At 34.5% G+C, this 16,046-nt stretch overlaps 1 protein-coding gene across 6 annotated transcripts in view; it reads right to left on the bottom strand.

Moving 5' to 3' along the window:
• The window catches only part of DMXL1 (Dmx like 1), a 167,539-nt gene that overhangs the window by 13,836 nt on the left and 137,657 nt on the right, over positions 1-16,046 (bottom strand). For all 6 annotated transcript variants that reach the window (XM_076008303.1, XM_076008304.1, XM_076008302.1 and 3 more), the window contains 2 exons: positions 12,501-12,561; positions 3,905-4,032 (listed from right to left, as the gene is read on the bottom strand). In XM_076008303.1, the coding sequence (XP_075864418.1) occupies positions 3,905-4,032; positions 12,501-12,561 (189 nt within the window). The remainder of the gene's footprint in view (positions 1-3,904; positions 4,033-12,500; positions 12,562-16,046) is intronic.

Raw genomic sequence — 16,046 nt, 5'->3', positions numbered from 1 at the left:
TCAAAGCCCAGATACCACAATGGCTATAAAAAAAAAAAAGAAAACATTTGACTGATACACTGACTTTTTACTTCACCTATGCATGGATATAGTTCAGATAAACATTTAGGCAGTACTTAAAAAAATTCTAGGATGGACATAAAGGTAACAAATATCAGATACTCAATTTATTATACTAATCAACAGCATAGTCTCTATATTTTCTATAAATACTCCAAATATAGGATACTAGATTAACACATTAAGCTATATAACAAAGCTTTGTCATATATAAGAAAACTTTGTTCATTTTGAAAAAGACAAAAAATAAGGACTTTTAAATACAGTAAGGAAAACATACAAACAGAAGTAAAAAGCAAAATAGTAAAAGAATTCCACAGTGGGAACTCTAGGCACTTTTGACTGGGAAGACACCCTAATAGTACAATAAGGTAATAAGTGATACAGATCTTGAAGGATAGGTAAAATCACTAAATTTTTTTCTTGAGAGTCTGAAAATAATGCATGCTTATATATACAGTATACAACAAATGACTGCTTTGGACTCTTGCCTTCCCTTTGCTACAGATCTAATACCTATTAACAATTTGATGTGTTTTCTTCTCTGATTTGTATCTATAAATATTCAAACATTCACACATATAACATTTTTTTAAGAAAAGTAGGATCACAATATACTGTTCTACAATTACATTTTTTATTTATTATAACCATCTTTCCATGTCAATACATGGAAAGATGTATATATCTAGCTCATTGTTGAGCTTTGTAGTATTACACTATATAGGTGTATTATAATTTAAAACTCTCCCCCTTAGACAGTTTTCAATTTCCCTATTATAAAAAGTACTGCTTCGAGCATTCTTATACTTTTGCATAACTATGTAGGATACCTAGAAATGGGATAGCTTTGTGAAAGAGCTTCCTCTAAAATTGATAAATGACACTAAAATTAAATCCTAAGTAGCAATATGAATTTAAAACCACTTTTTTCTTACACTTTAGTCAAGACTGAATGTCATTAAAATTTTAAGTATTTGTCAGTTTCATACAGGAAAAAAAAATCCCATTTTAATTTGCATTTCTTCAATTATTAATGATGGTCCTTAACCATATATAGTTTTTTGGTAAACTGCTCAGATCTTTGCTTACTTCTCCCTTGTCTTTTAAAGAATTTAATCAATAGGGTTAATATTAGGCATATTAACCTGTTTTTATATTTTTTATAGATATTTTTCTAGAATCAATTCCTTTTTTTGGATCATCTTATATTTTCTGGAGTTGATACATGGATGTTCTTCAGAAAGGGTATACACATGGAATGTGTTAAGTCTCTGCATAACTAAAAATATGTTTATTTTGTCATCAAATTTGAATGATACTTTGGATGGAAATCGACTCAGTTCCCATTCCTTGTCCATCAGAATTTTGTGGATATTATCCTATCATCTGTTTGTAATTTTGAGAGTAGGCCAATGCCATTAATTTGGGAGGGAATGAAATTGTAAGTAACTATTTTTACCCTCACTCCTCTTCAGAAGCTTATAGGATTCTCTTTATCCTTGAATTAAGAAAATAAAAAATAAATAACCAGGATGTGTGTAGGTACATGTTTTTTGTCAACACTTATGGCTACTACTTGGGAGGCTCTTCCTCTTATAAATTTCTATTCTTTGCTTTGGGGAAATATTTACTATTTCTTTGAATATTGCTTCTCTTCTATAATTTTTTTTTCTTTTGCTGAAATATTTCCTGAGTTATTTTCATAATAGGACAATTTCATAATCTGTGCTTCCCAATCACAAACTTGATTTTCAACAATTTCCATTGTGCTATTCAGCTCTTCTAATAAGCACTTCTCCGATTCACCACAACTTTGGGGAATCATAATTTTTTTTTCTTCCTCACTCTGTTGCCCGGGCTAGAGTGCCGTGGCGTCAGCCTAGCTCACAGCAACCTCAAACTCCTGGGCTTAAGCGATCCTTCTGCCTCAGCCTCCTGAGTAGCTGGGACTACAGGCACGCGCCACCATGCCTGGCTAATTTTTTCTATTTTTGGTAGAGACCGGGTCTCGCTCTTGCTCACGCTGGTCTCAAACTCCTGAGCTCAAATGATTCACCTGCCTCGGCCTCCCAGAGTGCTAGGATCACAGGCGTGAGCCACCGCGCCCGGCCAGGAATCATGCTTTTAATTTCTGAGAACTCTTTCCTGTCCTTGTTTCATGCTAGTCTGATTTTGTTTTATAAATGTAATATATTACTGAATGTCTGAGGAATTGTTCCTCACAGATCATTTATTTGGTTTAATGCCCCTTTTCAGGCTCTTAGTTTTTCTGTAATGTTCACTGACTTTTGGCAGTCCATTGCTATTTATAATTAACAAATTCATCAGAATTATTGTAATACAGAGTGGGTCATCTTTTCCATTTACCTCAGTGGGCTTCCCTGCTAGAGGAGACAGCATGCTTAGGTATTGTGCTATTAGGTTCCATCATGGCTAAAGTGAATGAATAGTCAGTTGGCTTCCTGTCAAAGATACTAGGGCAGGCAATGAATAGTTTGCCATGCCTTAAAATAGTCTATGTGGAAGGCTGTAGAGAGTGTTAAAGCTGAAAACTAAATTGGATTGTAGAAATTCTTAAATGCCATGCTAAAAAATTTGACCTTGGGAGCCTTGAAGAATTCTTATAAAAATAATATTATGTTCTTACTCATATTGTAGTCATGTAACTATGTTGTTTGTTATATAACTTTGTTGGCAAGATACATTAGAGAGATAAGGGTTGAGTTTAGAGACTGGTTAGGAGCAATATTATATTGACAACTGAAGTGGAGAAGTATGACCACATAAAGGACGTTGATAGGGAATACAATTGAGGGTACAGTAGAATTGTAAAGGATTCAGCATCAAATCCTTTGGTTTCCCATTAAGGAGAAAAGAATGTTGCTAATTGGCATTAGGAAATAAGTTCCTAAAATTTTGCTTCATAACTACATGAAACAACATTGACTTTTGTGAAATGGAAATAGAGCCATGTAACAAATATGGTAGACAAAAAGTTGTAGCACAAAATGACACAAGTAACACGTGAGGAGAGTTGAAGGCTAGAAGGAAAGAAAAGGCAAGATGTACCATCAGCTAGGGTTTGTGGGAATAATTTTTGGTGAAGCATGCCCTGAAGACAAAGAGCAGGCTGATTTACCCTGTAATTGTTGTTTAAAGGGCCAGTAAGATATTAGGGGCAGAGAGAGGCAGTGTGAGGGACACAGGGTTGGCAAATGTTTTCTTAAATGACCATGTAATAAATATGTTTAGGTTTGCCAGCTGTAAGATCTTTGTCCTCCTGAACTCTGCTATTGTGATGGGAAATAGTCAAAGAAAAAATAATGAATGGGGTAACTGTGGTTCAATAAAAATTTGTTTACAAAACAGGTGGCTAGGCCATAGTTTGCTGATGCTTTGTTTTAGCAGTGCCTCTCAAAACTTTAATGTGTGTACAAATCACAACAGTATATGGTTAAAATGGAGATGGTAACCAAGTAGATAAGGAGAGGGGTCAATAGTATATGCACTTCTAACAAGTTCCCAGATGTTACTTGCTGCTTGGTGCTGGATCATACTTTGAATAGGTTCCAAGGTATGAAGAAAGTATAATTAAGGTTAACATATAATCATTTGGTTCATAAGAGTCATTTAAATGAATTTTATTGGACATATATATAACATACTTCCAGGAAGAACCAAATGAATTTAAGTGATTTTTGAGAGGAATTAAAAAAAATTCATAAAGATTAATACTACACTACTAGCTCACTGAGTTGTTCCTTCAGAAACCCAAACTAGTGATATTTATGAGTCTCCAACACAATCAACCCTTTTTACCATTTAAATTTTTACATACTACCTTATTTCCCTGATAGTTAAATCTCATTCTTGTAACTCTTGAATTGCCACCAGATCGAAAACAGGTTATTTGTTGAGAATGGCCCCATTCAAACATTCTGACACTTCCATCTTGAGCTCCTGTCAGATCTGCATTATAAGACAGCAAAAATTACAAATGTATTTCAAGAATCTTTGGGAAAACTCATTTCTTAATTCAATATGGAAATCTTTATGGAAGAAACACCTAAGAAATGAATCATAATCAATTTATATGAATTTAGCTCTGTATGAAATTTCATTTGAAAATCCTTTATCATAAAAACAGATAGTTATATGATGTACTTTTCATTTGACTGAACATATCCTCCAATAAAACAACAGAAACATTCAAATCATATCTTTATAAATTGTATGTCCCTTTAAAATTATCTCAAAAAAAATTTTTTTTTTTGAGACGAGGTCTTGTTCTGTTGCCTGGGCTAGAGTACAGTGGCATCATCACAGCTAATAGCATCCTCAAAGTCCTGGGCTCAAGCAGTCCTCCTGTCTTAGCCTCCTGAATAGCTGGGACTACACTATACCACCATACCTGGCTAATTTTTCTATTAATATTTTTTGTAGAGACAGGGTCTCACTCTTGCTCAGGCTGGTTTCAAACTCCTGACATCAAGCAATCCAGGTGTGAGCCACTGTGCCCAGCCTCAATGATGTTTTAATTGCCTTTAATAAATAATTTTTATGATAACTACTCACTACAACAAAGTCTTGGGATTGTTAAAGAGCCAATCCTTATCAAGTCATACTATTAATATTTATCAGCACCATGCTCTAACCAACTGATCTAACCAGCCACACTAATGTTTAAATTTATACATTTTTCTCTCAAAAAAATCAGATTATGGAAGGTTCTGAATGCCGTGCTGAAGAAACAAATAATTTCTAAAATTTAAATACATGTAATCTATTTCATTGAGGAACATGAACAAGCTAAACGATTACTAATTCTTCACTTTATCATTTACTACTTGTGTTATACTAGAAAACTTACCTAATCTCTCTGAGACTATTTCCTTTCTATAAAGGGGACTAATAACATATAAGTCACTGGACAGTTGTAAGAAGTAAATGAAATCATATATAAAGCACTCAGAAATAAACCTAATATATAACACTCAACATCTCACACATTACTAATCACATATTCATCAAGTTTCCCTCATTCCTTATGAAGTATTTAAAATAAATGAACTTCAATTGCTTTGAGATGTTTCACCATTGGATGGCGGTAAGAGGCTGAGTAGAATTTGTTGAGGCTGGGGATGTTGACTCTTCCCCTTATCCACCCCCCCAATGCACTTGCTTAGTTAGCTTAATCAGAAAAATTAATTGCAACGAGTGATATGCGCACCATCTGAGGGATGGTCATGCTGGAGACTCAGACTTGTGGGGGGAGGGGGGAGGGCATTTATTGAAACCTTAAAATCTGTACCCCCATAATATGCCAAAATAAAAAAAAAAAAAGAAAAATTAATTGGGCTAAGTGCATTTAAAAACCACTCAAATTTTTCTATTATTTATGGTGTTAAAGGTCACGTAGTGAGACCCTCGTCTCCAAAAGAAATAAAAAAAAAAAAAAGAAATAAAAAAAAAAAAGAAAAATTAATTGGGAGGCCTTTGGACTGAGATGGCTCCAGGGCCTTGTAGTTGAAACCCAACTCAATGAATATAGTAAAAGGAAACTTAAGCTTAACCAATTAAAAACCACCAACTAATTTCTAATTAGAGACTTATCAATCATAAACTGCCAACCAACCTCTAACTAAGGGTTTCCATTTTAGCCAATCAAATCTTTGTTTTGCTCCCTTAAACACCTTATGAAAGGTTTTCCCTCACCCTGGTGAAGCCCTTACTGCTTGTTGTTTGGTATTGCCTGATCCATGAATTTGAGCTGAATACTCAAATAAACTTATTAAAATTTTAGTGTCCTAGGTTTATTTCCTAATAGTTCTAGTATCAGAAGAGGGACCCAAAGAAGGCTTCCTGATCATGACACCCAGGAGCAATGAGTAACAAGGCGAGTACCCTTCGCTGAGCCCCTTGTGCTCACTGCTTCTCCCTGTGCCTTTGGAGGTCACCACCAGATCCAAGCTCTGCAGCTTTGAGTATTTTTCACCCAGACTAGGTCTGGAAGTCAGATTGGTTCCAGTATAGACAGGAAATCATGGGTTCATCTTTAATGAGTCTAGAATTCCTCCTCCATCTGGAAGGAACTCCAGCTAATTTTATGTATACACATTATGGACCTAGAACCCAAGCCTTTCTAGACAAATGGGTAAACCTTACCAAAGACAATTTAGAATTACGGTAGCCACAATGAGGACGTTTTTAACTTAGACAAAATTGCCCAACTATAGGCGTACTGGAAAGGAAGGGATGATACCTAATGCCTTAGAAATAATGGGATGGATTTTTTGACTGGTATGCAGAGGCTACTAAAAGATTAAATAAATCAGAAATTGCCTCTCTAAAGACTCCTTACGAAAAGACAAATGAAATATATATATAAATTAAGTACTCTTTAAACTTTTATAATAGAAAGATAGAAACTGACCCAAATATTTTTCAAGTTCACATGATCTGGGATAACCTTTGGTAAATAAAAGCTAATTTACATTTGTTGGTTTAACTAAAGCAGATACATCTTTAGAATTGTGAGCATTATTTATATGTGATACATATCTTTTATTTCACTTGGTTTTACTAGTCAAATAAGCTCACATTATCTCTGTTACAAAATTTGTCAGCAAAAAATAAAAAAATAAAAACTATCTTGATGATGGTTAGTCTTTTTTGGTGCTATGTCTACTTAAAAGTAATCTCCCAAATCTCTTTGGCAACCACACCCTTAAAGTTTCACTAAGTTAAACAATGCATATTCATTGAACATCTAGATCATTTCCAAATAAGGTAAAATACTGAAATATTAATTGTTAAACATAAGCTTATCTAACTTTTAGCTTCTTATGAAAAAAGATCTAAAGCTATTTGGGTCTGTTAGTAAACATGTCCTATACCACATTGAAAAACTGTACTATAAAAAAGAATATGCTTCTGTAAATTATGAAAAGGTATATTTATAGAATTGCCAGTCTATAGAATGCTGGTGTGACAATGCATAATTGCTTATTTCCTAGTTTTCACTAGAAATCAAAGTTACTAAAAGTCAGTAATTCTAATTAATATTTAAAACTACTAAAAATAATAAGAGAAACAATTCTGTATGTGAGGAAAGTAAGACATGTTTTTGGTAAGCGAAGCTATGAGGTATTAAGGATATGTTTTTTGTTATGGGAAAAAGTAATGTTTGTCCTAAAGTAGAGTTGTTTCACATTAGGAAAGAGGAAGAGTATAGGACAAAATATAAATGGATATAAGAAAGTTGTAGAAGGTTTGCGAAAAAGGAATTTAGTTAGAAAAGGAATTTGCCGTATGGTCAAGCTGGTTAATATTTGAATGGGTTGATATATGTTATTAAAAGAATGATGAGTGTTAATATCAAAAGTACATTGGTACAAAGTTTTTCCTGGAGTATTGGTTTTCTCTTAATAAGAGATTGTAAAAGGTTTTTCTTTACCTTTTAAGTAATTCCACTAGGAAACCAAGATAATAATTTCCTGTGCTTTATGTTGTTTTTAATTAGCTCTTTGAATACTTAAGAAAACTGAGTCTTCTCAATATTAAAAAAGCTAAGGTTTTCCCTACAGCAATGTAACTTTTATTTGCCTTTGAAATCATTTAATTATCACTCTGGCTAAATGAATAAGTATTGTTCCAGTGACCTGTGATCCTTATTTTAATCAAGTGTTTTAAACCATTTGATATTTTTGACAAATTTCCCAAAATCAAATTCTAAATTCTTTTTCACCTCAAATTAACTTTGGAAGTTTCCAGAGGACCATTGGAATACAGCAAAATAATTTGTTTTATCTCTTTCTCTTAAAAGAGATGTAAATTAACTAGACTTGTTTGATATGTTAAATTGCATGGGAAACACAGTCAAACAAAGGTGATGTTTAACCTTCTTAGATTATATTTGTATGGGTATATGTAATTGATATATGTATTCAAGAAATTGTATGAAATTCCTAAAAATCTGATATGTTCTCCTAGAATGTTATTAGTCATACTTTAAGTTAATTATGTTAAAATGTTCTATGCCATGGAAACAATCAAATTTCGTTGTCAACTGCATCATTAAAAGTCTAATTTAGGTCCAAAGTGTTGGCTCATACCCGTAATTCTAGAACTTTGGGAGGCCACGGTGGGAGGATTGCTTGAGCTCAGGAGTTTGAGCAGAAGCAAGACCCCATCTCTACAAAGAACAGAAAATCTACCCAGGTGTGGTGGCACATGCCTATAGTCCCAGCTACTTGGGGGGCTGAAGCAAGAGGATCATTTTAGCCCAGGAGTTTGAGGTTGCAGTGAGCTGTGACCATGCAACTACACTCTACCCCAGTTGACAAAGTGAGACCTTGTCTCAAAAAAAAAAAAAAAAAGCTCATGCTTGTAGTCCCAGCACTCTGGGAGGCTGAGGCAGGAGGCTCACTTCAGGACAGGAATGTGAGACCAGCCTGGGAAGACCCCCCCCCCCATCTCTACAAATAATAAAAAAAATAACCAAGGCATGGTAGCATGCACCTGTAGTCTCAACTTCTGTGAAGGCTGAAACAGGAGGATCACTTGAGTCCAGAAATTTGAGGTTTTAGTGACCTATGATCGTGCCACTATACTCCAGCCTGGATGAAAGAGACCCTAATTCAGGGGGGGAAAAAGCCTATATATGATCAATCACTATTCTTGTTGGACTTATGTAAATAATTACAACAAGTTTAATGACATTAGATCTACTCTGAAAATGAATTAGTCTCAGTAGAATTATCTTTGGTAGAAATGGGGGTAGCTGTAGAGTGATAAATTGTGGTCTCATCACTTTTACTCATCTAGCTTATGCAGAACCTACCATACAGTATGATTTCAACAAATATTTACTGAAAAGGGAAAAAATATATAAAAGGAAAAAGAATGACCCATTGTGGTATAAAATATATGTATTTGATCTTTGTCCCCCAATCCTGGCATAGAGGTCCTAAAATCTTTGGTATTTCTTGAGTGATAGGAATAGTTTTTGTTATTCATAAAGAACACTTAAGTTTACCCTAGTGAGGTGACTTACATGAGTCCCTTAGATAGTCTAGAGCTGAGGTCCTGCGGTCCTCATCCCCCAGCACGGCCTGCTCCACCCCACCCCACCAAACTGAAAATTGTTTTCTATGAAACTTAAGAACTGGGCCTCACTGCAGAAGGTGAACAGCAGGCAGTGAGAGAAACTTCATCTGTATTTATAGCTGACCACCACTGCTCACATCACCGCCTGAGCTCTGCCTCCTCCACCCTCACATCCACTGAAAAATTGTCAGCTGGCTGCAGTGGCTCACATCTGTAATCCTAGCACTCTGGGAGGCTGAGGTGGGAGGATCACTTGAGGTCAAGAGTTTGAGACCATCCTGAACAAGAGTGAGACCCTGTCTCTACTAAAAAATATAAAAAAAAATTAGCTGGGCAACTAAAAAGAGAAAACATTATCTGGGTGTGGTGGCACACACTTGTAGTCCCAGCTACTCAGGAGGCTGAAGCAGGAGGATTTCTTGAGCCCAGGAGCTTGAGGTTGCTGTGAGCTGCGCTGACAACACAGCACTTTAGCCCAGGCAAGAGTGAGACTGTCTCAAACAAAACAGAACAAAACAAAACAAATTATCTTCCAGGAAACCAGTCCCTGGTGTCAAAAGTGTTGGGGACCACTGGCCTAAAGGATCGGAATTTCAGCTTCAACCACCAAATTACAGAAAAGGGTGGGGGAAGAAGCCAGAGATTAAACTCTATAAAAACTCTTAAATAAGGAGATTTGATGTGAATGTATCCATGCGTGGGGAGGGTAGAACATCCCAACTCCAGTGGACAGAAGCTTGTGGGCTTAGGACCCTTCCAGATCTTACCCTGTGTACCTCTTTGTATCCTTTATAACATCCTTTATAATAAACTGGTAAATCTAAGTAAAGTATTTCTCTGAGTTCTGTGAATCACTCTAGGAAATTAAACTGGAGGAGAGTGTTGTGGAAACTCCATTTATAGCTGGTCAGAAAGTATTTGGAGAGTTGAGAATGGCATGGGGTGGAAAAAACCAACATATTTGGTATCAGAACTGTTTGTGAGATTGTAGAAAAACAGAGTGTGTTTTCCCACCCAGAAAATTATAAATGCACTAGGTTAACTTCTGAAGAGTTCTTTGGAGTATAAGTCAAAAAGTAGTGGCTTAGAATGACTAAGATTTTTTTTTTTTTTAAATTACATCCTGCACTCCTTTTTAAGACGACTAAGATTTTTTAAAAGATCTATTCCAAGGGAAGAAAACAGCTATTTTGAGGTATCTGAACTTCAGAGTAAGATTTTTTAAAAATCCTGTCTCAACATTTTCACTACATAAAAAGCACTTATTGTTGAACTAAATTACTATCTGTGGGACTTGTTCATGGCATGAAAAGATATGTCGAAAAAAATTCAGTGATTAATTTAATTCACTTTTAATTAATTGTTCAGCTCTCTTAGCTGCCAGTTATGGTAGATCTCTTAACAGAGGAAGTGTTTTTTTTTTTTCTTAAGAAGCAGTGATTTTATGTCACCTAATACCTCTGAAAAAAGGTCTCTTAATTGCCTTTGAGGCTGGGGGAGTCTCTTTATTTAAATTTATGGGCTTGAGGTAGAGGATTTCACACAAGCTAGTCACCTGTCAGGATATATGCTATGGGGCTAAGAGAAAATGAGGTTCCTTCAATATCTTAGGAAATTTCCAAACCAGACTGTATAGCAAGGATAATTTTAAGCAATACCAAATATTTCTTGCTGTGGGAATAATGTTATTTGAACTTTGCATATAAAATATATTTTCACTCCTTACTCTACAGGCTTCATGACTGTCTTTTAGTTCTCACTCACATTAAACTTGTGGATAAAAAATACATTCCTCTAGTGTTGAATAAATTCAGTGTAGTAAAAACAGACTAATCGTTGACATTGTTTTATACCTATAGTATAAGTAACAGAAGTCATTCTCTTTATTTTAAATATATGGTTCTCTTGAACCTTTTTGTGGACAAAGTATACAATTTTGATAATAGATGCTTGTAGCACTTATCATAATTAAGCAGAAAGGAACAATGGTTTTGTTAATTGTATTTTATCATAATATCTCCCATGAGAAAAGGTGGTAAATTTTTTATAGGTTATTAAATTGGGTGGACATGAATACCCTTAATTAACATGTACTATTCTTGTTACTGTGTGGTAGGACAACTTGACAAAGGGCACAACTTAAAAATCATTTTTAAAAAACCTGGAATACTCACATACCAATGAGTACTGATTCCAACCCACCAGAATCAACACCTCCAAATAAAGTCTTTTTTTTTTTTGAGACAGAGTCTTGCTTTGTTGACCAAGCTAGAGTGAGTGCCGTGGCGTCAGCCTAGCTCACAGCAACCTCAAACTCCTGGGCTCAAGCAATCCTCCTGCCTCAGCCTCCCGAGTAGCTGGGACTACAGGCATGTGCCACCATGCCCAGCTAATTTTTTCTATATATATTAATTATATATATATTAGTTATAACTATATATATTCTATATAGTTTCTCTCTATATATGTATTATATATATTTATTTATATATATAAACTAATATGTATTAGTTTATATATTATATAAATAATATATATTATATATTATTATGTATAGAATTAATTTCTTTCTATTTTTAGTAGAGACGGGGTCTCGCTCTTGCTCAAGCTGGGTTTCAACTCCTGACCTCCAGCAATCCACCCGCCACCGCCCTTGGCCATAAAGTCTTATTAATTAAGTTCTTGGATAAAAGAAGAGATCTTTGGGGATTTCTAGGAAAATTAACTGAATACAAACATATTCTGCCCTAGAATATAAAAACATACTAAGAAGTATTTCCTATGCTTACTACTAATGTATCTCAAAATAGGCAAACTGCAAAAATTTAATGAAACACAAACTGATCATGATTAGGCAGTAAATGACCAAGGTAAGGACCTGGTCTATGTAATAAAAGTTGGCAGAGATCCTATTATTAAAATAATAATTATCTACTACAATTTAGCATTGTCCAAGAAATCCAGAAGTGTTTAAAAATAAAATGTGCTGAGAAATATGTAGTCAAAAATGCCAAAAAATTTACTACATTAAGTTAGCCTTCTCTATTAATTAAGGAAAATTTTTTTCTATTTAAAACCAATTTTGAAATGAAGATTTTATTTACTAGCAAATATTCTCTATAAAAAAAGCTAAGTGCTGTTTTTCTTTTTTTTATTATAATTTTTTTCAATTTAATTTTTTAAAAATTTTTTTGTTTTTTTTTTCTCTGCTCAGTATGATTGGCAGGACTGTCTTTCAACTGAAAACGTTCCCCTAAATTTCTTATAATAAAAATTACCAAAAATAGAATATAATAAGAAAGAATAATCACTAATTATTATCAACTTACAGTAAGGAAGAGTTGGATGAGAAGTCATTCTTCGAACATTATTAATGGCTTTCTTAATCATCTGGTAAAAAAAGAAAAATTATTTATAATCACAATAAAAAGTAGGATTAAAAATATGAATTGTGACAGGAAATTCAGACATTTATTTAGTTTTATGTGATTGCATAACAGTCATTATGGGTACTAAAAATATAATATACACCACAACAGAAATTTAATAGTGCAGCTTTTATATTTAAGCGTGCATACGTTTTCTGCATTATTGACTAAGATATAAGAACAAATTCTCCTCAAGAATTTAGTCTTCCCTTTCTTGTCAATTCTTTTCTGACCCCATTAAATTTTTTTTTTTTTTTTTTGAGACAGAGTCTCACTTTGTTGCCCAGGCTAGAGTGAGTGCCGTGGCGTCAGCCTGGCTCACAGCAACCTCAATCTCCGGGGCTCAGTGATCCTACTGCCTCAGCCTCCCGAGTAGCTGGGACTATAGGCATTCGCCACCATGCCTGGCTAATTTTTTGTATATATATTTTTAGTTGGTCAATTAATTTATTTCTATTTTTGGTAGAGACGGGGTCTCGCTCAGGCTGGTTTCGAACTCCTGACCTTGAGCAATCCGCCCGCCTCGGCCTCCCAAAGTGCTAGGATTACAGGCGTGAGCCACCACGCCCGGCCCTGACCCCATTAAATTTATTGTAATAATCCTGAATAGAATAAGGTTAAAAAGACACAGCATGTGAAAATAAAGGAGAAAATAAACAAAAAATTGAATATGTTTTTAATTCATAGTTTGGAACTATTTATTTGCTCATTTTTAAGTCATACTTTGACTAATTTAACTAGCCTATCCAATAAGAGTAAAACAAATACACAAAATTAAGAGGAAAAATTTATAGAACATTTTCTATTTATACAGTACCATAATTACAGTTATATGTTACCCTAAGTTTGTATATCAGTCTGAGGTAAATTTTGTTATTCTTTTGGATTTTTAATTGTTCAGTTAGCCTAAGTTGTAGAGAAGGTGAGCAGCTGGTAGGGAGGAAAGAGACTAGGCCAGAGCACTAGTGAGGGATAGAAAACTGAAAGATACATATGGATGCGGCTTCTCCCAAATGGCAGAAGCTGGTCATAGCAAGTATTCTTTTTGTCATTAGAATTTAGCATTTGAAAAAATGATAGTATTAAAAAAATATATATAAAAACCTGCTGAATATTACTTTTATTAAACTTCGTTTAAATCCCATGTTCATCTTTTAAAAATGCCTATAGCTTCCTGTCCTTGCTTCTTTTTTTGATTAATGTATAGAAGGAGAACCATGAGGAAAAAAATACAAACATAGGTTTTAAAAAGTTTCTGAAAGTGTATGTAGAACATTACAAGACAAAGAAGTCATTAACTACTTTAGAAGATCCATATAAAAAAGAATAACCTTATTCTACTGGTTATCTTTTTCTCTGGGGTAGAGTGAGGCAATCCCAATACTTATGTTCTCAAATTACAATTACCCCAACTAAAAAACTGTCTAAGATTTGGATAGGAAGAAAATTCAGTCCTAAAATGAATGCTGAAGGTAGATTTCTATATTATAATGCTTTGGAGCATAAACAAATTTTTCTGAACACCTACATATATTCAGTATCATTCTAGTTAGGGATCATCAATCACAAGGCAGGCAGAATCCAAGCTAAGAGCTTACATTCCAGAGGGGTATAAAAAACCCAACTAAATAATGAATAGATAATTTCAATAACTGGTATGTGCTATGAAGATGATAAAATGAGGGAGGAGGAGGAAGAGAAAAAGGTGATAAAATGAGATAATAAGATATAAGGTGAATAAGGTGAAATGGGTAGGGGCAAATGCGTTCATTAGGGAAGCCAGGGAAACCCCGGGCATCTGAGTTGAGATGAGAATGGTAAAACAGAGGGAAAGAGCATTTTAAGCAGAAGGCAAGGCAAAGGCTCTCATGGTGGGTGATGAGCTTGATATGTTCGAGACACAGAAAAAGAATCAAATGAAGAATGAAGAGAGATGAGGCTCCAGAGGCAGGCAGGGGTTAAATCTTGCAAGGCCTTAGAGACCATATTAGTGATCTGTTTTCTTACAGTCATATTGGAAATCTGAAATTTTTAAGGAGGGGAATAACAATCTAAATGATGTTTTAGAAAAGTGTAACTGGCTGCTGTGTAGAAGAGAGGGAGCAAGAGATCAGCAAGAAAGCTATTACAGGAAGAATTATATTGTAGTCTTTGAACCTGGACTTTTAAAAAAGGGCCTATTATTTATACTCATATCTTTTGTATATTCTCATTAAGTTCCCTTAAATAATTACAATATCAGTAATTTTCACAAGTGAATTTTCATTTCGCTTAAATAATTCCTGGATTGCTTTTCAAATTCAATTTAATCCTTAAAATACTGTTACCTGAAATCATTAAACTAAGGGGAAAGAAGAGGCTTTAAAACAAGGTCTACCACAAATTGAACAGTGACCGGAGTTGAATGACTTGACCTTGCTAGATCTCAAGCTTCATCTGAAGAATGATTAAGTAGGAGTAAACAACAGCTATACTAGATATTTCAAAAGAATTATAAGGTTTATCACCCATAAAGCAATCGCATTAAGTAAAAAAATTATAAGGTATTATTAAAGATGATTGTGCCTTTACTTGAATAATTTCTCATACTAAATAATGAAAAATAATTTAGTTTTGGCCAAAGTTAGCACTCTACAGGACTTCTGAAATTTTTACAAACTCAACCACCTAGGAAGCCACTGAAAGAATTCATGGTGCTGGGTTTCTTTGATTCTACGTATAAATTCTGACACCATAAGTATCAAAAAAGGAAACTTTTGGAAATATAAATATGGATCACATCTTAGGGATTTAGGGTTCAAAGAGCTCCTCCATCACTACAGAAAAATTGTTTCAGTTCATCCTATATTTTACTTAATCTTTAAACAATTTACATTGTTTTTGTTAAAAAAGAGTAATATATTTGTCTTGGCATTGAAAAAAATAAAAGTCACACTTAATGTGGACACAGTTGTTAATTGATATCCAATAAAATATATTATCTAGACCAGGAGTTAGCAAATCTGCTTTTATAAATGACTGGACAGTAAGTGTCTTGGGCTTTATGGGCATATGGTGTCTGCTGCAGATTCTCAATTCTGCCACTGTAGCATGAATGCAGCCACAGAAAAAATACAAACTAATGAATATGGCTGTGTTCCTATAAAACTTTATTTTTTTTCCTCTTCTTTTTTTTAATTTCAGCATATTATGGGGGTACAAACGTTAAGGTTATGTACATTGCCCTTGCCTCCCCTCTCCACTTGAGTCAGAGCTTCAAGTGTGTGCATCCCCCAGGTGGTGTGCATCGCACTCACTATGTATGTATATATCCATTCCCTCCTCCCCCCTCCCCGACACCCAATATTTTGTTTTGTTTTTTTAAACATTTTGGTTACATCTGATATCTTTGCCTCTCCCTAGCAAGGGTTAGAGGTATGCCCTTCCCCTCCACAATGCTCACCACAT

This window comes from Microcebus murinus, chromosome 11 (genome assembly GCF_040939455.1).
Source record: "Microcebus murinus isolate Inina chromosome 11, M.murinus_Inina_mat1.0, whole genome shotgun sequence".
NCBI lineage: Eukaryota > Metazoa > Chordata > Mammalia > Primates > Cheirogaleidae > Microcebus > Microcebus murinus.
The sequence above is the reverse complement of the archived record's forward strand: the minus strand, read 5'-3'. Positions and strand labels throughout refer to the sequence as shown.